This window comes from Musa acuminata, chromosome BXJ2-4, assembly GCF_036884655.1.
Source record: "Musa acuminata AAA Group cultivar baxijiao chromosome BXJ2-4, Cavendish_Baxijiao_AAA, whole genome shotgun sequence".
NCBI classification, from domain to species: Eukaryota; Viridiplantae; Streptophyta; class Magnoliopsida; order Zingiberales; family Musaceae; genus Musa; species Musa acuminata.
Window position 1 is genome coordinate 1724277 of NC_088341.1, and position 15774 is coordinate 1740050.

The following is a 15774-nucleotide window of genomic DNA, read 5'->3' on the forward strand; positions in this document are numbered from 1 at the left end:
GAGGAACCTTTTTCGATCAGAGATTTCTACGACCGTAGGCTTTTTTTTTTTTCTTAATCGATTTTTACTGTGTGTCAACTAAAAAGAATAAATCGATGAATGACCATCAAGATTACTGTATCCCAATCCTCGGATTAATTGATAATTATGCTACCTAAATTATCAAATTCAATCAACGATAATAAGAATACTAAATCCTAAATATCATCATAATTATTAATTGTTTGTTATCATAATATGATTTGATGTTTAAATATTTGAAAGATTATTTAAAGAATCTCCTCGCCAAGTATCCGAAGTCGTTTCACGTCAAACTTTCATATCTTTAACATCATGACAAAAACGTAAGAAGCTCCTCGGAGCGTTTCATCTTATGGGATTGGGGTGCAATGTTCTTTGGTTTCAATTGACCTACCTCTCTGAGTTGGTGCTTCCACAGCAAAGGGAACATATGAAGACCAACAAACACAGTCAACTGCCTCCTTACTGAAAACAACTACCACAAATATGTGGAGACCATGAAAGAGAGCCCAAGGTAACTTCCTCTATAGTCAACTATCGACAGTCGTACTCTCTAGTGCTCTTCTTTCCTACACTTTACAACTCTCTACGATATTTGTTTGCATATATTGTGGAATTCCAAGTTGCAGACAAAACAAGTAGCTTTGGGAGTTCTTCATATTTACACGACAATATCTTGTGATAGTATTTGCATTTGATAGAGTAAGTTCGGAAAGATAGGTATTTCACAAATAAAGGATCATCACTGCATTTCCCTAAGCCAAGAAACCTGTCATGAATTGCATTCATATATAGATTGATCACAATGTAGCATGCACTGAGATGGAACATTGTGGTGATGAGATTTGGTCTGACTAGAAGAGAATAAAAAAAGTATAGTTTTAGTTTTTATGATGAAAATGATGAAGGGTGATAATTGTTGAGGAATGAAAGAAAAATTTAAATAAAAAGGCTTAGATATTAATAAATTTTAAAATATATTCTTAAGTTACATTAAAAAATTTATACAAGATTTAATGTGGTTCGATAACTCTCTTATCTATGTTCATAGATAAAATTAATTTTTTATAATATAAATCAATTACAAAATCTTTGAATTATCTTTAGTCAAATACAACTCCTCTTGTACATTCTTATAAACTCTCAAAAGTACCTCTTTGAATATTTTGTATCTCTCTCACTAAAATCTTAAGACTCGTGTGTATTTATAAGCAAATCTCAATTTACGATGGAGCTTCAATTTAATTATCTTTATTTTGTTTTCTTCTAAGAAAAAAATGATTTGACAAATGTTATCTATTGTTAAGTCTATTCAAAGGATCTTGGAACAAGTACAAAGCTTCTCTACTAGATAAGTAAGAGAATTAGTGTACTCAATTTTATGTATTTTCTTAAGCGTTGAGAAGGATGAGGGTACTTAACTTCACTCGCCTCCTCGAGGATTGTACCTCATGCATCAAACTACGTATTAACCTTTGTCAGCTCTTATATTTTTAAAGCATTTAAAGTATTACACTCCTTGCGTTGAGTTAGCAACTATGATTCACATTCTCATTGCTATTGAATTTCTAGAATACAGGATCATATACTGTCTATTTCATTTTTTAATTAAGTGCTCCCACATTAACCGAAAGTCTCCCTCTTTAGCTATCTTGATTGAGAAGTCTATCAACATCGGTCTTATGAAGTTCCCCGACTTTTGCCCTTTTGTCTTATCTTAATACTTGGAGTTTGTCATGACATTCTCCACCTCCTTAACTCCCTTCATAACCGTACATTCTCTCTCTATGAGAGAAAAAATTTGATGTCTCTATGGAAGTCTCACCTCTATGGTACAATGATACTTCCATGCCCATAATCATACTATCTATCACTTCACATCTACGCCTCATTTCTTCACGAATGGTAGATCTACCTCTATAATACTGTGGCACTCCTTCGAGTCCATCTCTATTCAAATAGACACAAATAGAAACACGACCAAATATCCAAATATATTCAAATATAACTATAACTAAATAAATACAAATATATCCAAATAAATATATAAATTAGCTTTTGATGGAATATTTTTTATTTTTATTATTTTATTTATAAATTTTTTTACATATATTAAAAATTAAATATACGATTGATTTAGTTGTTAATGTTGAAATGTTAGGGTTATATATTATTGGGTTTAATTCTAAAATATGTATATTTTTATTTATATTATTATTAATAAATATATATAAGATAGGTACATGTATCAATGAATATAGATGTTATCTTTGTGATCAGTCGATATTAATCTAGAAGATATTATATTTTAAATCTATGATCGGTAATTGATGAGTTATATTTGGTAAAATTATATTTTATTATTTTTTTAGGTTATTGTATAAAATAAAAGGATTCTCAATAGCAGTAATTTAAGCCCAAAATATGAGAGCAGTTCATAGAACGGCCCGCTAAGCCGGCCCAGTGTGTTCTATAAAACCATAACCAAGTCATTTGGAGTGCTCCCCAAGACGGTCCCATCTGTTCTCTTCCTCGCCGTTCTCTCTGTCGCTTGCTCGATCGATCGCTGATGTCGGTGCGTGTTTGATCGAAGCCCTAAATCCCCTCTTCTTTGTCTTTTCCTGTTGAAGGAGGAAACTAATCGATGTTTTGCTTGCGAACCTTTTTCAGATCTTTGAGTACAATGGGAGCGCCGTGGTGGCGATGGTGGGCAAGAATTGCTTCGCGATCGCCAGCGACCGACGCCTCGGGGTCAACCTCCAGACCATCGCCACCGACTTCCAGAGGATCTTCAAGATCCACGACAAGCTCTACATCGGCCTCTCTGGCCTGGCCACCGATGTCCAAACCCTGTGAGCTGAACATCCTCCCCCTCTCTCCCTCTTGGTCGATTACTTTCGTTGGATTCCGTTCGGTTGTGCTAGTTTGACATCTTAGCTGTTGTTGTTGCGGTGTTAAGGTACCAGCGGCTTATCTTTCGCCACAAGCTATATCAGCTGAGGGAGGAGAGGGATATGAAGCCCCAGACCTTCGCTAGCCTCGTTTCCGCTCTTCTGTATGAGAAAAGGTTTGATCTTTTGGGTCTCCTCCTACCCGATTTTCCACAAAAGTTGGCACGTGGTGCGCTGCTCTTGGAGGTCTCCTACTCCTCCTACTTGATTTGCATAGCGGTGCACTGCTTTGTCTTTGCTGCTTTAACTCTTGATCTGAATCTTAAAATGTAGAAGATAATGTTAATGGTAGTTAGACAACGAATTTTTATTAATGGTGCAAAAAATATGCAAAAAAAATCTTTTGGTAGCAGGTCATTAGGGTTTCTAAGATTTGCAAGGTTATATATGATACCTCTGTGTTTCGAGGAGCATATGGGATATTATAATTATTTCCATGGTTATGCCAAAAGTTGCCCCTAATCAGACCGAAGGAAAAAAACCAGCTACTTAATTTTTTTTCTGTTGTCTTTTCTGTTTCTTTTCATAGACTTTTAATCTTTGTTAACCTATCCTATAATGTAACAGTCTCACTGGAAAAATTGACATGTTGCTTTTTGTAGATTTGGTCCATACTTTTGCATGCCTGTAATTGCTGGACTAGGTGATGATGATGCTCCATTCATTTGTACCATGGATTGCATCGGTGCCAAGTATGTCTCTTTTCTTTTCGCTTGCATTTTGCCCACCGATCATTGTCAAATATTGTTTCAAATAACTCGATCAGTTAACAACATATTTTGCTATATATATTGTGATCATATTGTCAGCAGTTAACCTTATTGTTGCCAACATTCTGATGGATATGTATTACAAACTAAGTATTGTCATTCTTGTGTGTTGCTTTTTCCCTTATATTGTGTGTGCTTCATGTTTAATGATTAAGATTTTGTTGAGGTTTGGCGGTGTGATTGTCTACCTGTGAGGAAATTATCCTAAATATTTCATGTTGTAGTTAATGGACAATAATGTTTGACTCTGTCTATTGCCTGCTGCAATCAACTATGTAGAAAGGCTAAATGATGTGCTGATCTTGTTATGATACCTTCATGTGCTTAAATAACCAAGGTGGATAATGGTCAAATTGAAATAAGGCACCGGGCATTCTCAGAATAATCAGAAAGATCCATTTTGAAAAGTAATTCCTCAGGCAATTTTCATGCAACATGCTCGACAACTACAAAGAGGAGATCCTGTGACAGAATCATGTTTAATATGAGACTCTGGATCCGAAATAAACTGTGGAAAGAGCTTGTCATGCCTCTACTACTAGAACAACTATAGGATGAAAGATTTGGATTTTAAATTATCTTTTTGATTGATCACATTCACTATTGGTACAGCTTGGACTGTAGAGGAAAAGATTTGGTCATCAGTTCCCACATTTTGGCAGAGAACCACAAGCTCTTGCATTTTGGAAAAGACAGCTGATTATGTCAAAAGTCATATGATTCATTAGATAATACAGATCTTTGATCAAATTTAGCTCATTAAAGAGCAGAATTTCATTTCCTTAATGTGGCTTATATGATTTGATAGTTGCAAATATCAAAAAACTTAACACTAGAGGACCGAAGATGACAAGGTTTTGATCAACAAAAAACATACTATGAATATTTTGATGTTTTATATCATAGTTATAGTGAATATAAAGCTAAGTGTATTAAATACATCTTGTTTAGAGAGAGAGAGGGAGAGAGAGAGAGAGAGAGAGGTTTTATCACAGAAGGAACATAATAGAATCATAAGAATCACTTCTTTAGCATATATCAAAAGGTTTGTGCAGGATGTACAAGGAGCGTATCCTAGCTCTACCAGGTAGGCTGTTGGTATAAATGAGCAACAATCTAATATGGGCTTTCAGTTGATGTTTTGAATCCTAGCTTTGACATAGTTTGTTCATGGATTCATATGGAGTGAACTATGATGAAAAAGAAAAAGGGGGAGATTATGAGGCATATGATATGAAATATGTTCCAATAGATTTATAGGGGTGAGTTGCATAGAGATCATGCTGTATTTAATATTAGTACTTGAAAAATGAAGCATTGCATGGAGTCAACAAAACTTTGACCTTGGCGTTTGAGCTATGGAAGGCCGCTCAACACCATTTGTGGAACTAATTGTGCTTGTTCCATTGTAAAGCTTGAAAAGAAAACTAAACACAATCACTTTAAATGCTTAAGTTTTAGGCCCAAATTTTGAGTTCTCTATTTTCCACTTGTAACTCTGTAAGCATGATCTTTCTAGATTGCCACATATAAAAATAGTACACTTCTGTCACCTCTTTGGATCTTTAGTTTATAACTATTTTTTGGGTATATCACAAACATTTCTTGGAATTTTTTCATAAGAACTTTTAAGATCAAATATTACCATTGTCCTAGAAAACTATTCCGCTATGATTGCCCTGGACACTAGGTACCTCTCCAATCCTATTTCTTCAATAATCACTCACATATGTGTGAGGTTCTAAATGTGTTTTTCATACACTTGTGTGAACGTATGTCTTGTGATGTATACCTCTGTTTATGTAGTTCTAGCTATGTTGTGTTATCAGTTTGTTTATATGAGAAATTCTGGAACTAGATATAGGCACAATTATCTTCATGTGTGTACAAGATAACAGCAGTGGACCTCAAAAAGGTTTTTTATTCTGTGAGCAGGGCTAAAAGCGTTATGTCATACATGTGCTTATAGGGTGTTCCATTGCACATAGTGTCCTGACAATTAAATAGAGATAATTTCTCGGGCAAAACGAGATTGCTACGTCTTGTTGAGTTTCTGAGAAATAAAAAGGAACCTGGCAGGTAAAGTTGGTGCAGCCAGCATTGTATGAATGCATTGCAAAATCAGGATGTTGGTATATCTGGATCATGCAACTAAAAGTTCAATTGCATTTCTCTGTGTTTCTCTGTTTTGTTTTCACCATTTCAAACTTTTCAACTTTCAATAACTTCCATTCTATTGTTTGTATCCTGTCCTTCATTGATGTTGTCTTTCTCTAGCTAGTTGACAAGTTTCATTTTACAGTTAGCAAGCCAAATGAAAAAGACACCAACAAGTGTTTTGATTTAATCCTAGTGTGTTTTACATATGTACATACGGGAGGCACAAGTATGTTTATTGAATATTGTTTGCTCATTCTTAAAAATCTTTGAATCTGAATTTGATTGCTAATCTTCTGTAGTATTTCTTTTTAGAATTCACATGTACTAATTATTCTGATAATTTTTTATTAGTTTCATGTCATTTAGTGGTTGTTTTCTTGAATTCAGGGAACTTGCCAAAGACTTTGTCGTTTCTGGTACAGCCTCGGAGTCTCTTTATGGTGCCTGTGAGTCGATGTACAAACCTAATATGGTAACTTACTACTTTGAAGCACTTGGTCTTACAGTATGCGTATTACCCAACTGAAATTGGATTCATGTAGCCAATGGGTCCTTGATGAAATATGCAAGGAGAACTTCAGAAATTACTTTGGTAATATTGACTGTTTTAGTTCTCAAAGGTGCAAGTGAGCTTGTACAGAAGCCCTACTTAGAAAATTTTCTCTGTTTTATATGCATTTTCTGGAACATGAAAAGCTAGATGCCTAACAAATTAATGTATCTACATCTGTCAGTCAACCTGGAAGTTGCAACAGATGGAGTTGAAAGATGAATTGTTCTTCCACTTTTAATTTTTTAGGATATTGGATTTTAGAAATCACTTCAGATGAATTTTGGTTTACAGATAGACAAGTCAATATACAATTTTTTTTCTCTATCTAACCTCCAACCTGAACAAGGGATGTTCATGGAAATGCATTTTTGGAACAGAAGAGAAAGTTGCATTAACATTTAGAGTAGTACTAGCAAACACTTCAAAGTGGAAAAGCATGCCTACCAGAGTTTAGGTTTTTTTTTTTTTTAATCATAAACATCTCACAGCATGGTAAAACAATGGAACAAGGTACAAATTGTATTGGTGTACAGAAGGAAAATCAGTACAAACTTGAGGTATTAAAGAATGACATCAAAAGAGAAACTAATATAGGTTTCATGCCTTGCTCTCATTGTTCCCTGCAGATTTATTTATTTATTTCCTTTGGTAATGTGTCTAAACTTTTTTCTATTTCTCCTTTCTAGGAACCTGAAGAATTATTTGAGACAATCTCACAAGCTTTACTATCATCTGTGGATCGTGATTGTTTGAGTGGTTGGGGAGGCCATGTCCTTCTTGTGTAAGTTGGGAGATACTCTTGGTTATTCTTCAAATTGTTTATGTTCTTTTTTCTATAATTAAAGGTAAAGAATCATTTATTAAATACGAAAAAACAATTTTGTCTTCTCTGTTGACTTGGAAGGCAAGAAGGCACATGACAAACAAAATAAATTACCAAATATGTGGGCTATCGCACTATGAGAAACCCTTTTATTCAAAATCTTTTCTTTTTTGTTCTTTATCAGAAGGTGCTTGGTCTTTTGTTTCTTTTTTGTTTTTTTTTCCTCTTACAGATCTTAGTGTAGCCCGAAAGATTTTTTTATCAGCGCTTTCACGAAGTATTGGCTGTAAATAACTTTTGATAAGCCAACAAATCTAATATTTTCATATCCATTCACCAAAGGATATCTTAGTCTTATTTTAGACTAGTTGGTGACTTTGTTACCCGTGCTTTGCAGGACACCCACTGAAGTGCAGGAAAGAACCTTGAAGGGCCGGATGGATTAAGTTTGTAGTTTTAAGAAATAGTAAGGAAATTGATGTTCTCCTTAAAGGTGTCGGAGGGAAGCTAACAGTCCAATAATGTTATGTTGGTGCCCATGATGCGAGACTGCAGCTCTTTATTCATCATTAAGATTCTGGTTCCATTAGAATTTGAGAAACAAAATATGGTTTCTTGATCTGGTTTTCAATTTGATTTGCTTATTTGCAGCTTAAAAGAAGACTAAATGCCAAGTTTGTTTCCTGCGAGCAGTGTGTTGGGTTTATGCACTTTGATTTCTAATCAAATGATGCTGTCATATTGCTTATTGAAACTGATGCAGTTTTATTGCATTTTGATCAAAGTTCTATGTGATTATTTAAGATTGATTTACACAAATAAGCTGCTCATGCTCAACAAAGTACTTCAAATCGATCGTGATGAAAATAAACATCATCTCAGAAAAATAAATAGTCAACAAAGTACTTCAAATCGATCGTGATGAAAATAAGATTATGATTCCAACATAATCATCAGAATTGGATTAAATACCTATCTATTTGATCCGTTTGGTGAAAAAATAGAATGAATCGGTTCACCTGTTCGCTGTTGGGTATCGTTGAGTTTAATAAAATCTATTTAGTTTCGTAAGTATGATTTCTTGTTAAATATTCCCAATAACTTAAATCTTATTTTTTAAAAAAAATAAAAATCATGTATCCATCTTAAATAAAACATGTTGAAACAAAAGTTAGTAGGAAAGATCACAATCCCACATGTGAGATGTGAGCTTCCTCGCTGGTATTACGATCAATGTAAGACCAAAATATTATATTGGCACTTTTGGTTCAAGCTATTATGTCGATCAAAATATTTCCAACCATAATAGCTTTCGAGAGATTGTAAAAAATAGCTAGACATTTAGCAATAACAAGGGAGGAAGGAAGCCTTTGTCAAAATAAAATTACAACCAACAACAATAATCGATCCAAAAGTAGTTCGAATAGTGTAGAGGAAGCATGGAATCACCCATCACATTCGATATACTAACTATGATAGCGAATTGTTATTTGAGCAACATAAAACACTTCGTCGACTTGTGTTGAATCATGTAATCATTGAACATAATAAGAGCATGACACCAAGTTGATAGTAATATGGAATGATAATAATTGCGGAACGATCGATTGTTTCTATTGATTGATCCACATAAATTATAAGGAGTTAGTAATTAAATTGCATAGGAAAATACTAAAATCCTTAGCAAAGATCATATCTTTTTATTAATCCAAGTAGTAATTTTGTTCCTAAGAATCAAATAATTTGAAGGAGTAATTGAATTTGCTCACTGCCATCTCCCTTCCCGCACTATCTTGCGCACGACACCCATATCCTGCAGAGGAGGAGTGCAGATATGAGCCATCACGATTTACGATCACCGCTTCGTTGTCCACCTGATCCATACCCCCCGGAGCAGGATTCCTGAGGGAGGTCTGAGGTTGGCAAAACTCTTTCGTGTTGGCCGCCGCTCCCATACCATATTACTTACTATCTGATTATAGAGTTGATTACGAAAATGAGCTCGATCTGCCACAGCAAGCTTCCAATGAGACTATGTAGTCGTCGAGCCTCCTGTTTAGGCAGATTAGCTCCCTCTCTCTGATGCCATCTATCGAACTGCTGAAACTTGAACTAGAGTTTCTGTTCAAACAATCTCCAGTCCTCATTTAGCTTGCGTATAGGACATACCTCAATCTGGGACCTGTAAAACCTTGAGAAATACTTGGATGTAGGCAAACAATTCCATACTAGTTTTAACAGGAAGACTTTTAACCTTAGGGGGACAACCCAGTCGCCACATCTCCTGCCATCCTGACCTCTTAGCCTATATAATTTTCCTCATAGTTTTAAGATCCCTAGCTTCGAGACCTCCAACCTCTTCTATGGGAAGTGATGACATCCCAGCTAATAACATTACACTTCTTCCGAATGGGAGAATCCCTCTAAAAGAATTCTTCTGAAATCTTTTCAGCTATCATTCAGATTGATAGACAAGAGGGAGTGTATAGGAAGGACATTGAGAATACCATTACTGAGAACTAATGATGTAAATCGAAAATAAAAATAAAAAAGAAGAGGAGGATGATGTGCTAGACTTTAGGAATATAAAGTTAAGTTCCACCGAAAAAAAAAAATCTTTGATAATATAATCTTTATGATGACTTTTTGTGTATGACTCTCATGTTTCTTCAAAATTTTTATCATTAAAGTAAATATTTCTTATTGCATCAATTCCTTTTAGTTCGGCATGCATAATATTAATAAGCGCTAATTGCTAATTACTAACTAAAAGTGCATCTACAATCTTATAATATATTTTACTTTTATACTTGTAAAAATATTATCTTACAAGATTTGTTTGAGAAATTATATGTTTAAAAGTTTCATAATCAGAATTTAAGATAAATTCTCTTTGGACTAATTAAAGTCTTCAATATCTCAGTACTTAAACAATAGTATAAAATTCAATATTATAGATCGAATAGTTTTTTTTTTTTTTTTATATTTTTAAGCTTGTCATTAAAGAACGCAAGTGTCCTTCTTAGTTAAATATTCCATCAATAGATATATGAGAGACATCACAGTCAATTTTAAATATTTTAAAAAATATGATAATACAAAAATAAGAGCAGTAGATAATTTTATCTTTAGTAGAAACTTTTTTTTTTATACAATCAGTTAGAGGAGTTAAAATAATACTAAAATTCTAAATAAATCGATGATAAAATAATTTGAACCCATGAAAACTATAGGTATCTTATAGGGATAATTTTAATCTTCTCAAAATCCACTTGGATAAGTATAGGAGCAAAGATGAAACCTAGAAAAACAAGGTTAGAGGTCGGAACAATTCTTAAAATTTACACATCTTTTCTGTCCATGAAATAATTTTTAAATATTTAATATAATCAAATTTATTACGATTATAAATATGCATACCATCAAAGTAAATAATAAAATTTCTAATATAAGAACATAAAATTTAATTTATTATCCACAAGAAGATGCTTAAAGCATTTAAAGGTCTAAATCACAAAATTAGCACCACCACACGCTACTTCAAACTCCTCCATACTTCTCGACACCGGCTTCCCCACCACCACAACCGGTCTCCCGGAACATGACAAGCATATCCCCACCTCCACGATGCACGAAAAATCCCGTCGTCGTCAGCATCATGGGCTGCGACTCATGATTGAAGGAAATAGACGGCCATCTGTGGGGTCTCCCACTTCCTTAGCGGCCGCCACGACCACGGGCGCTAAGCTTTGCTCCGTGGCCGGCCGACCGCACGCCGCTCTCCACGTGCGCAGGAAACAGAGAACTGCGAGGCGAAAGAGGAAGAATGGAACAGGAGGAACAGCAACGATCTGAGATCTCGGCGACGAGCAATACGGAAAAGAAGTTTAATTACAATTAGGCTGCTGCAGCATTTAATGGCGGCAGATCAAACAAGAGAAGAAAAAAAAGAAAAAGGAAGAGAACAGATTTCCGTTTCGAAATGAATTTAGAGGGTTAAAAGGAGAATTTTTTGCGCTTCGGGGTTTCCCCAAATGTACCGTCGGCGGCGTAGGCGCAGCAGGGATTACACCTTCACCGTGGAGGGGATTTCCCCGGTGGACGACAAGGACGAAGAGCGCCGGCAACTCCTACTCCCCGCCGATCGAGAGGGAAATGATGACCGCCGGCTTAGAAATGCTACTGAGTGGATTGTCGGAAGAAGAAGAAGAAGAAGAAGGATGAGCGGCGGTGGTGACGGTTGGGAATCTGGAGGAGTTGCTCCTCAACCTCCGCCTCTCGCCGTTCCCGCCGTCCTTCCCCTCCTCAGGCCCACGCTGTCTCACCGCCGCCACTTGCACGGGCAGCACGCAATTGCACAGGAACCCTGGCGCCCATCGGAACCCCCTTAAAAGTCGAACCTTTGGCAAGAAGCATTGAGATCGAGCGATGGAAGGAGGGAGGGAGGGTAAAGTACCGATCTTGGCGAGGCGGTTGACCCATCGGGGAATGGGCTTGCCGGTGAGGCGGAGGGAGGCCTCGTTACAGAAGTGGTTGCAGTTCTTGGAGATGAGGTTGTAGGTGTCGCCGGTGTACTTGGCGGCCAACTCCTCCATGAGTGCCCGCACCTCGCACGGCCCCAGATCGGTGCGCCCGATCAGGATCGACTTCCGGAACACGAATCCCGGGCACTGTCGCGGCTCCCCCTCGAAGATTCCCGTCGTCGGGTGATCGTGCGCCCCATACGCGTACTCCACCCCGTGCACTGCCATCCAAAGCAAGACCACCCCCGCAAAAGGGGAAAAGAACAGAAGCAAACCCTAAAGATCGATGACCTCATCCCAATCGCCGCACCAGACAGAAGGAAACCCTGGGCAGGCAGAGATCGGATCTCACCTTGGACGCCGGAATGGTAGACGCCGAGGCCGAACCAGTAGGCGTAGCCGTTGATGGGGGTGAGGTCGTAGACGTTGAGGTGCACCGGGACCGCCCCCGACCGCCGCTTCCGCGAGGGCCCCCTGTTGAACATGATACGACGGCGGAGGAACTCCACCTTGCGGCGGATCATTACCGGCGCGACGCCGGCGTCATCACCTTGGCATCGATTTGATGGTCTCAAACAAATCGCTCCTGTTTCCGGAGAGAGCGGAGTGGGAAAGGAGGAGAGGGGAGGGAGGAGGTGTTGATGTGGAGGGGTATTTATGGAAGAATGAAGCATCCAAAATATGTTCAGTGAGTTAAAAGTTTGGAGGATATTATTTCCATAATGCCCTTACGCTACTACCGTTACCGTTACCGTTTCCTTCTTTCCGTTATTATTCCAATAAAAAAAATGTAAATTTATATATTACAATCAATCTCCATTATTTGGTTAGCATTAGTGTTATTTAATATTTTATCTAGTATTTATACCCTTTAAAAACATAATATGATGGTAAGAACATTAGGAATTCAGTGATTGTGATGCAACATTTGTCCTTGAAATTTTTGTTTCTCATATATATTTGTATAAAACACAAAAGTTTACATATATTTTAAATTACTAATCTTTATTAGTTTAAACGACAATTTGTCTTAAGAACATAAAATGATAGTAAAAGTGTTTAGCATAATTTAGGTGTTTTTGTATACATATTTTTTTTAACTTAAATTAGTTATGCAAATAATAAAGAATGTCCAGATTTCAGAGTAAAGCTGCGGAGGTTTATAGCGTGAGGAGAGCGAGTGATATCTGCGTCCACTGGTTCGAGTAAGTGTGACACTGATGTTTAAGAAATGGCAATGGGGATCAATCAGTCAAGTCTACCTCGGAATCATTCTGTCTCCATCTTAAGTATAATTGTTTACTGTGACTGAGTTGAATTAAGATTATTTTAGCTTGGAATCATTTTCCATGGTGAAGAAGACGGTAACAATGTCCATGTTGAACAGTTGTTGGTCATTGATGGTGACAAAAGTTATCATTTGCTTGTAATACTCTTGATTAATTGTATGTTTGTCTCTTCGAAATGATTAATATGCATGGAAAATAAACAGATATAATATAAATAGCTTACTTTCAACCACAAACCACAAAGTAAAATAATTTGATTCTTGTGTGGGTTTCCATCTGCAAGCACAAATCCATCCTTCATCATTTAGCATGCGTTTGAGGGTTGAGCTAATCTTTATTATTTTTATCTCTTCATCTGATGATAAGGTGAAATAAGAGTCTGTGAACATCACTTGTCTTAGTAAATGGATTTGACAATCGATGGCTCAAGTTTGCTAGTGTCATACTTGTTGAGAATGATCTACAAAACAAGGTCCCGATTCTTAGTATGCTGATGAGATTCAGCAATCTTTGTAACTTAAAGATGATCAGAACAAGAGAGGTTGAAACTTGAGCTTGCTATTGCTGTTGTTGATCTGAACTGAACTGAGGCAGTTCTTTGGTGGATGAGGTACAATATTTTCAGGTGAAGAGTAGAGTAAGCAGACCATTGAGCATTGGGAAAAGCACAACTCATAATCACGCAAACAATAAAACAAGGAAAGAAACTTGTATTCATTCCCTTCGGCTACTTGTAGAAGATTGTTCAGGTTCAGAAAGCTCAAGACATGGATCCAAGAACCACACCAGGTTGCATAATTATAATGCAGTGGATAAAAGAGTTTCTCACCTGATGCTTTATCATGCTACAATGATCATCATATTAGCCTTAAAGATTTGACTCACCCCAGTTTTCGAGGTTTAATTACATTAATCTTACAAGAAATAATAGTTCCAACTAAGTGACATAGACCATCTCAAGCTTCTCATTTTATTGCACCTTGCTGAAGAAGTACAAAGATCAGTTGTTGTTATACATATCAGACTGCTACGCTGCATAATCATAAATTCTGGGCATTATGAACTCGCTGACTGACTTTTAAATGCGAACGTTTATCTTCTCCTTCTCACAGTTTCTGCAATCGGTCGTTTACATGCACAAACAAACCTCTGTAGACAATAACTATGCAGAATTTGCTGTGGATGAAGGATATTTTGGTTCCCCGAAATGTACTGAGTTCTGGATCAACATGATTCTAACAGACCTCCAAGGTCACAAGTATTATTATGGGTTTCAATGCATTGGCATCAGATGCTTTCTTGGGAGACTGCTTTGCGTGCTTTCTCTGCATTTCCTGTGACACCACCCTCTGCTTACCCTCAATACCAGCAGGTCATCTTCAAAAACAAAGCCTCCATCTCACCGATCTTATTGCCCTTGCAAATATTTTGCATTTAATCAGTGTGTGTTAGTAAGTACATGTAAAGAAATGATCCCCATAAATAGATCTTGCGGCAAATTCATGGAGGACAGCCCTGAAACTGGTGAAGAGACTAAAAGTGACAGTCAGTAGTGGCAGCAGGTACGTGTCTGGCTTCATTTTCTGACTGCTTTCGATGCATTGCTTGTGTGCCTGTGTTTCTTTCTTCCTCCTAGCTTAGCTCTCTCTCTCTCTCTCTCTCTCTCTCTCTCTCTTTCTGCTGGGTTCTTAAGCTGGATAAATAGATTTAGGGATGATAAAAGATAAATTTTTTTAATTATACGAGAAAATCTCTCTATTTTGTTGAAAAAAATCTTCTATTCTGTTGAGAGAAATCATTTCTCCTAATTTGTATAAATAGAAGAGGGAACATGTTAATATTTAGATGCATTTTCATTTCTTCCTTCTTTTCTTCTTCAATAAATTTTTTTTAATAATTATTCTTATCTTCTATTCTTTTCTTCAAGGGATACAAGAGAGCTTGCAATGTGTCTTTATGCAAGCGTGGAAAGTATCATCGATTTGCATAATCTCATCCTTACGTTAGAGACTGAGTTGCATGATGCTCCTACTAGTGTAGGTGTAGGAAGGGTTGACGTACATAATCTTGCTCTATAATTGTTATCACGGGAACATTAATATCATATCGTAAAGAAGCAATCTTATGATTATGATTAAATCAATCACGAGTGATCATCTCAGTACACAAGTTGCTCCATCATCTCATGAATTTGATGATCATGCCACTTTTAGGGAGGATTCGCATGACAAATATATTTGATTGCTCTTAATAATTACCAAGTTATGATAACAACATAGGCTTGTTGTTGGTATCATTGTGACAACAAAGGGCCTTTAGTTTTGATAAAAAAAGATAAATTCAAATAATCTCCCACTTGATTTCTTCTCTCAAAATACAAAAAAAAAAAAAGAGAGCAGCGGTTGAATTTTTCTTCAGTAGTCAACATAAACTAAGAAATTATAAAAGACAGGAAACGCAGCACCTACCCAACCCATTACTTCTCTCTCTAATTATGAGAGAATGTTAGCCTCAATACAAAACGACACAGACTACCATTGCAGAGAGAGAGAGACAGAGAAGGCAAGACGTGCAGCAGATGGGGACATGAAGCTGAGCAGTAGTGCTCTGCCTCTCACATCGTCTCCTAGTTATTATTATAGCCTATTTATTAGCAGTCCATCACCACCTGTTTGACTTCATTT

At 36.6% G+C, this 15774-nt stretch overlaps 2 protein-coding genes across 2 annotated transcripts; one reads left to right on the forward strand and one right to left on the reverse strand.

The window, feature by feature from the left end:
- The first annotated feature begins 2476 nt into the window (after window positions 1-2476).
- On the forward strand, window positions 2477-8032 carry LOC103980307 (proteasome subunit beta type-3). Its single transcript, XM_009396669.3, has 7 exons — window positions 2477-2596; window positions 2692-2873; window positions 2981-3088; window positions 3575-3664; window positions 6290-6374; window positions 7142-7236; window positions 7676-8032. The coding sequence occupies exons 1-7, from the start codon at window positions 2591-2593 to the stop codon at window positions 7722-7724; spliced, it is 615 nt and encodes a 204-aa protein (XP_009394944.1). The 5' UTR covers window positions 2477-2590; the 3' UTR covers window positions 7725-8032.
- Window positions 8033-11130: 3098 nt separating this feature from the next.
- LOC135609408 (deSI-like protein At4g17486) lies at window positions 11131-12437 on the reverse strand. The gene is made up of 3 exons (XM_065102649.1): window positions 12154-12437; window positions 11735-12022; window positions 11131-11644 (listed from the first exon to the last, which is right to left on the reverse strand). The coding sequence occupies exons 1-3, from the start codon at window positions 12323-12325 to the stop codon at window positions 11409-11411; spliced, it is 696 nt and encodes a 231-aa protein (XP_064958721.1). The 5' UTR covers window positions 12326-12437; the 3' UTR covers window positions 11131-11408.
- Between the last annotated feature and the right edge of the window lie 3337 nt (window positions 12438-15774).

Bases quoted from the DNA above. Each gene is read 5' to 3' on its own strand.
- LOC103980307 (XM_009396669.3), top strand. The intron at 6,375-7,141 runs GTAACTTACTAC...TCTCCTTTCTAG, and splicing joins CGATGTACAAACCTAATATG to GAACCTGAAGAATTATTTGA. The intron at 7,237-7,675 runs GTAAGTTGGGAG...CGTGCTTTGCAG, and splicing joins GGAGGCCATGTCCTTCTTGT to GACACCCACTGAAGTGCAGG.
- LOC135609408 (XM_065102649.1), bottom strand. From the start codon at position 12,325: ATGATCCGCCGCAAGGTGGAGTTCCTCCGCCGTCGTATCATGTTCAAC. The intron at 12,023-12,153 runs GTGAGATCCGAT...TTTGGATGGCAG, and splicing joins CTACCATTCCGGCGTCCAAG to TGCACGGGGTGGAGTACGCG. The intron at 11,645-11,734 runs GTACTTTACCCT...GATGGGCGCCAG, and splicing joins CAACCGCCTCGCCAAGATCG to GGTTCCTGTGCAATTGCGTG.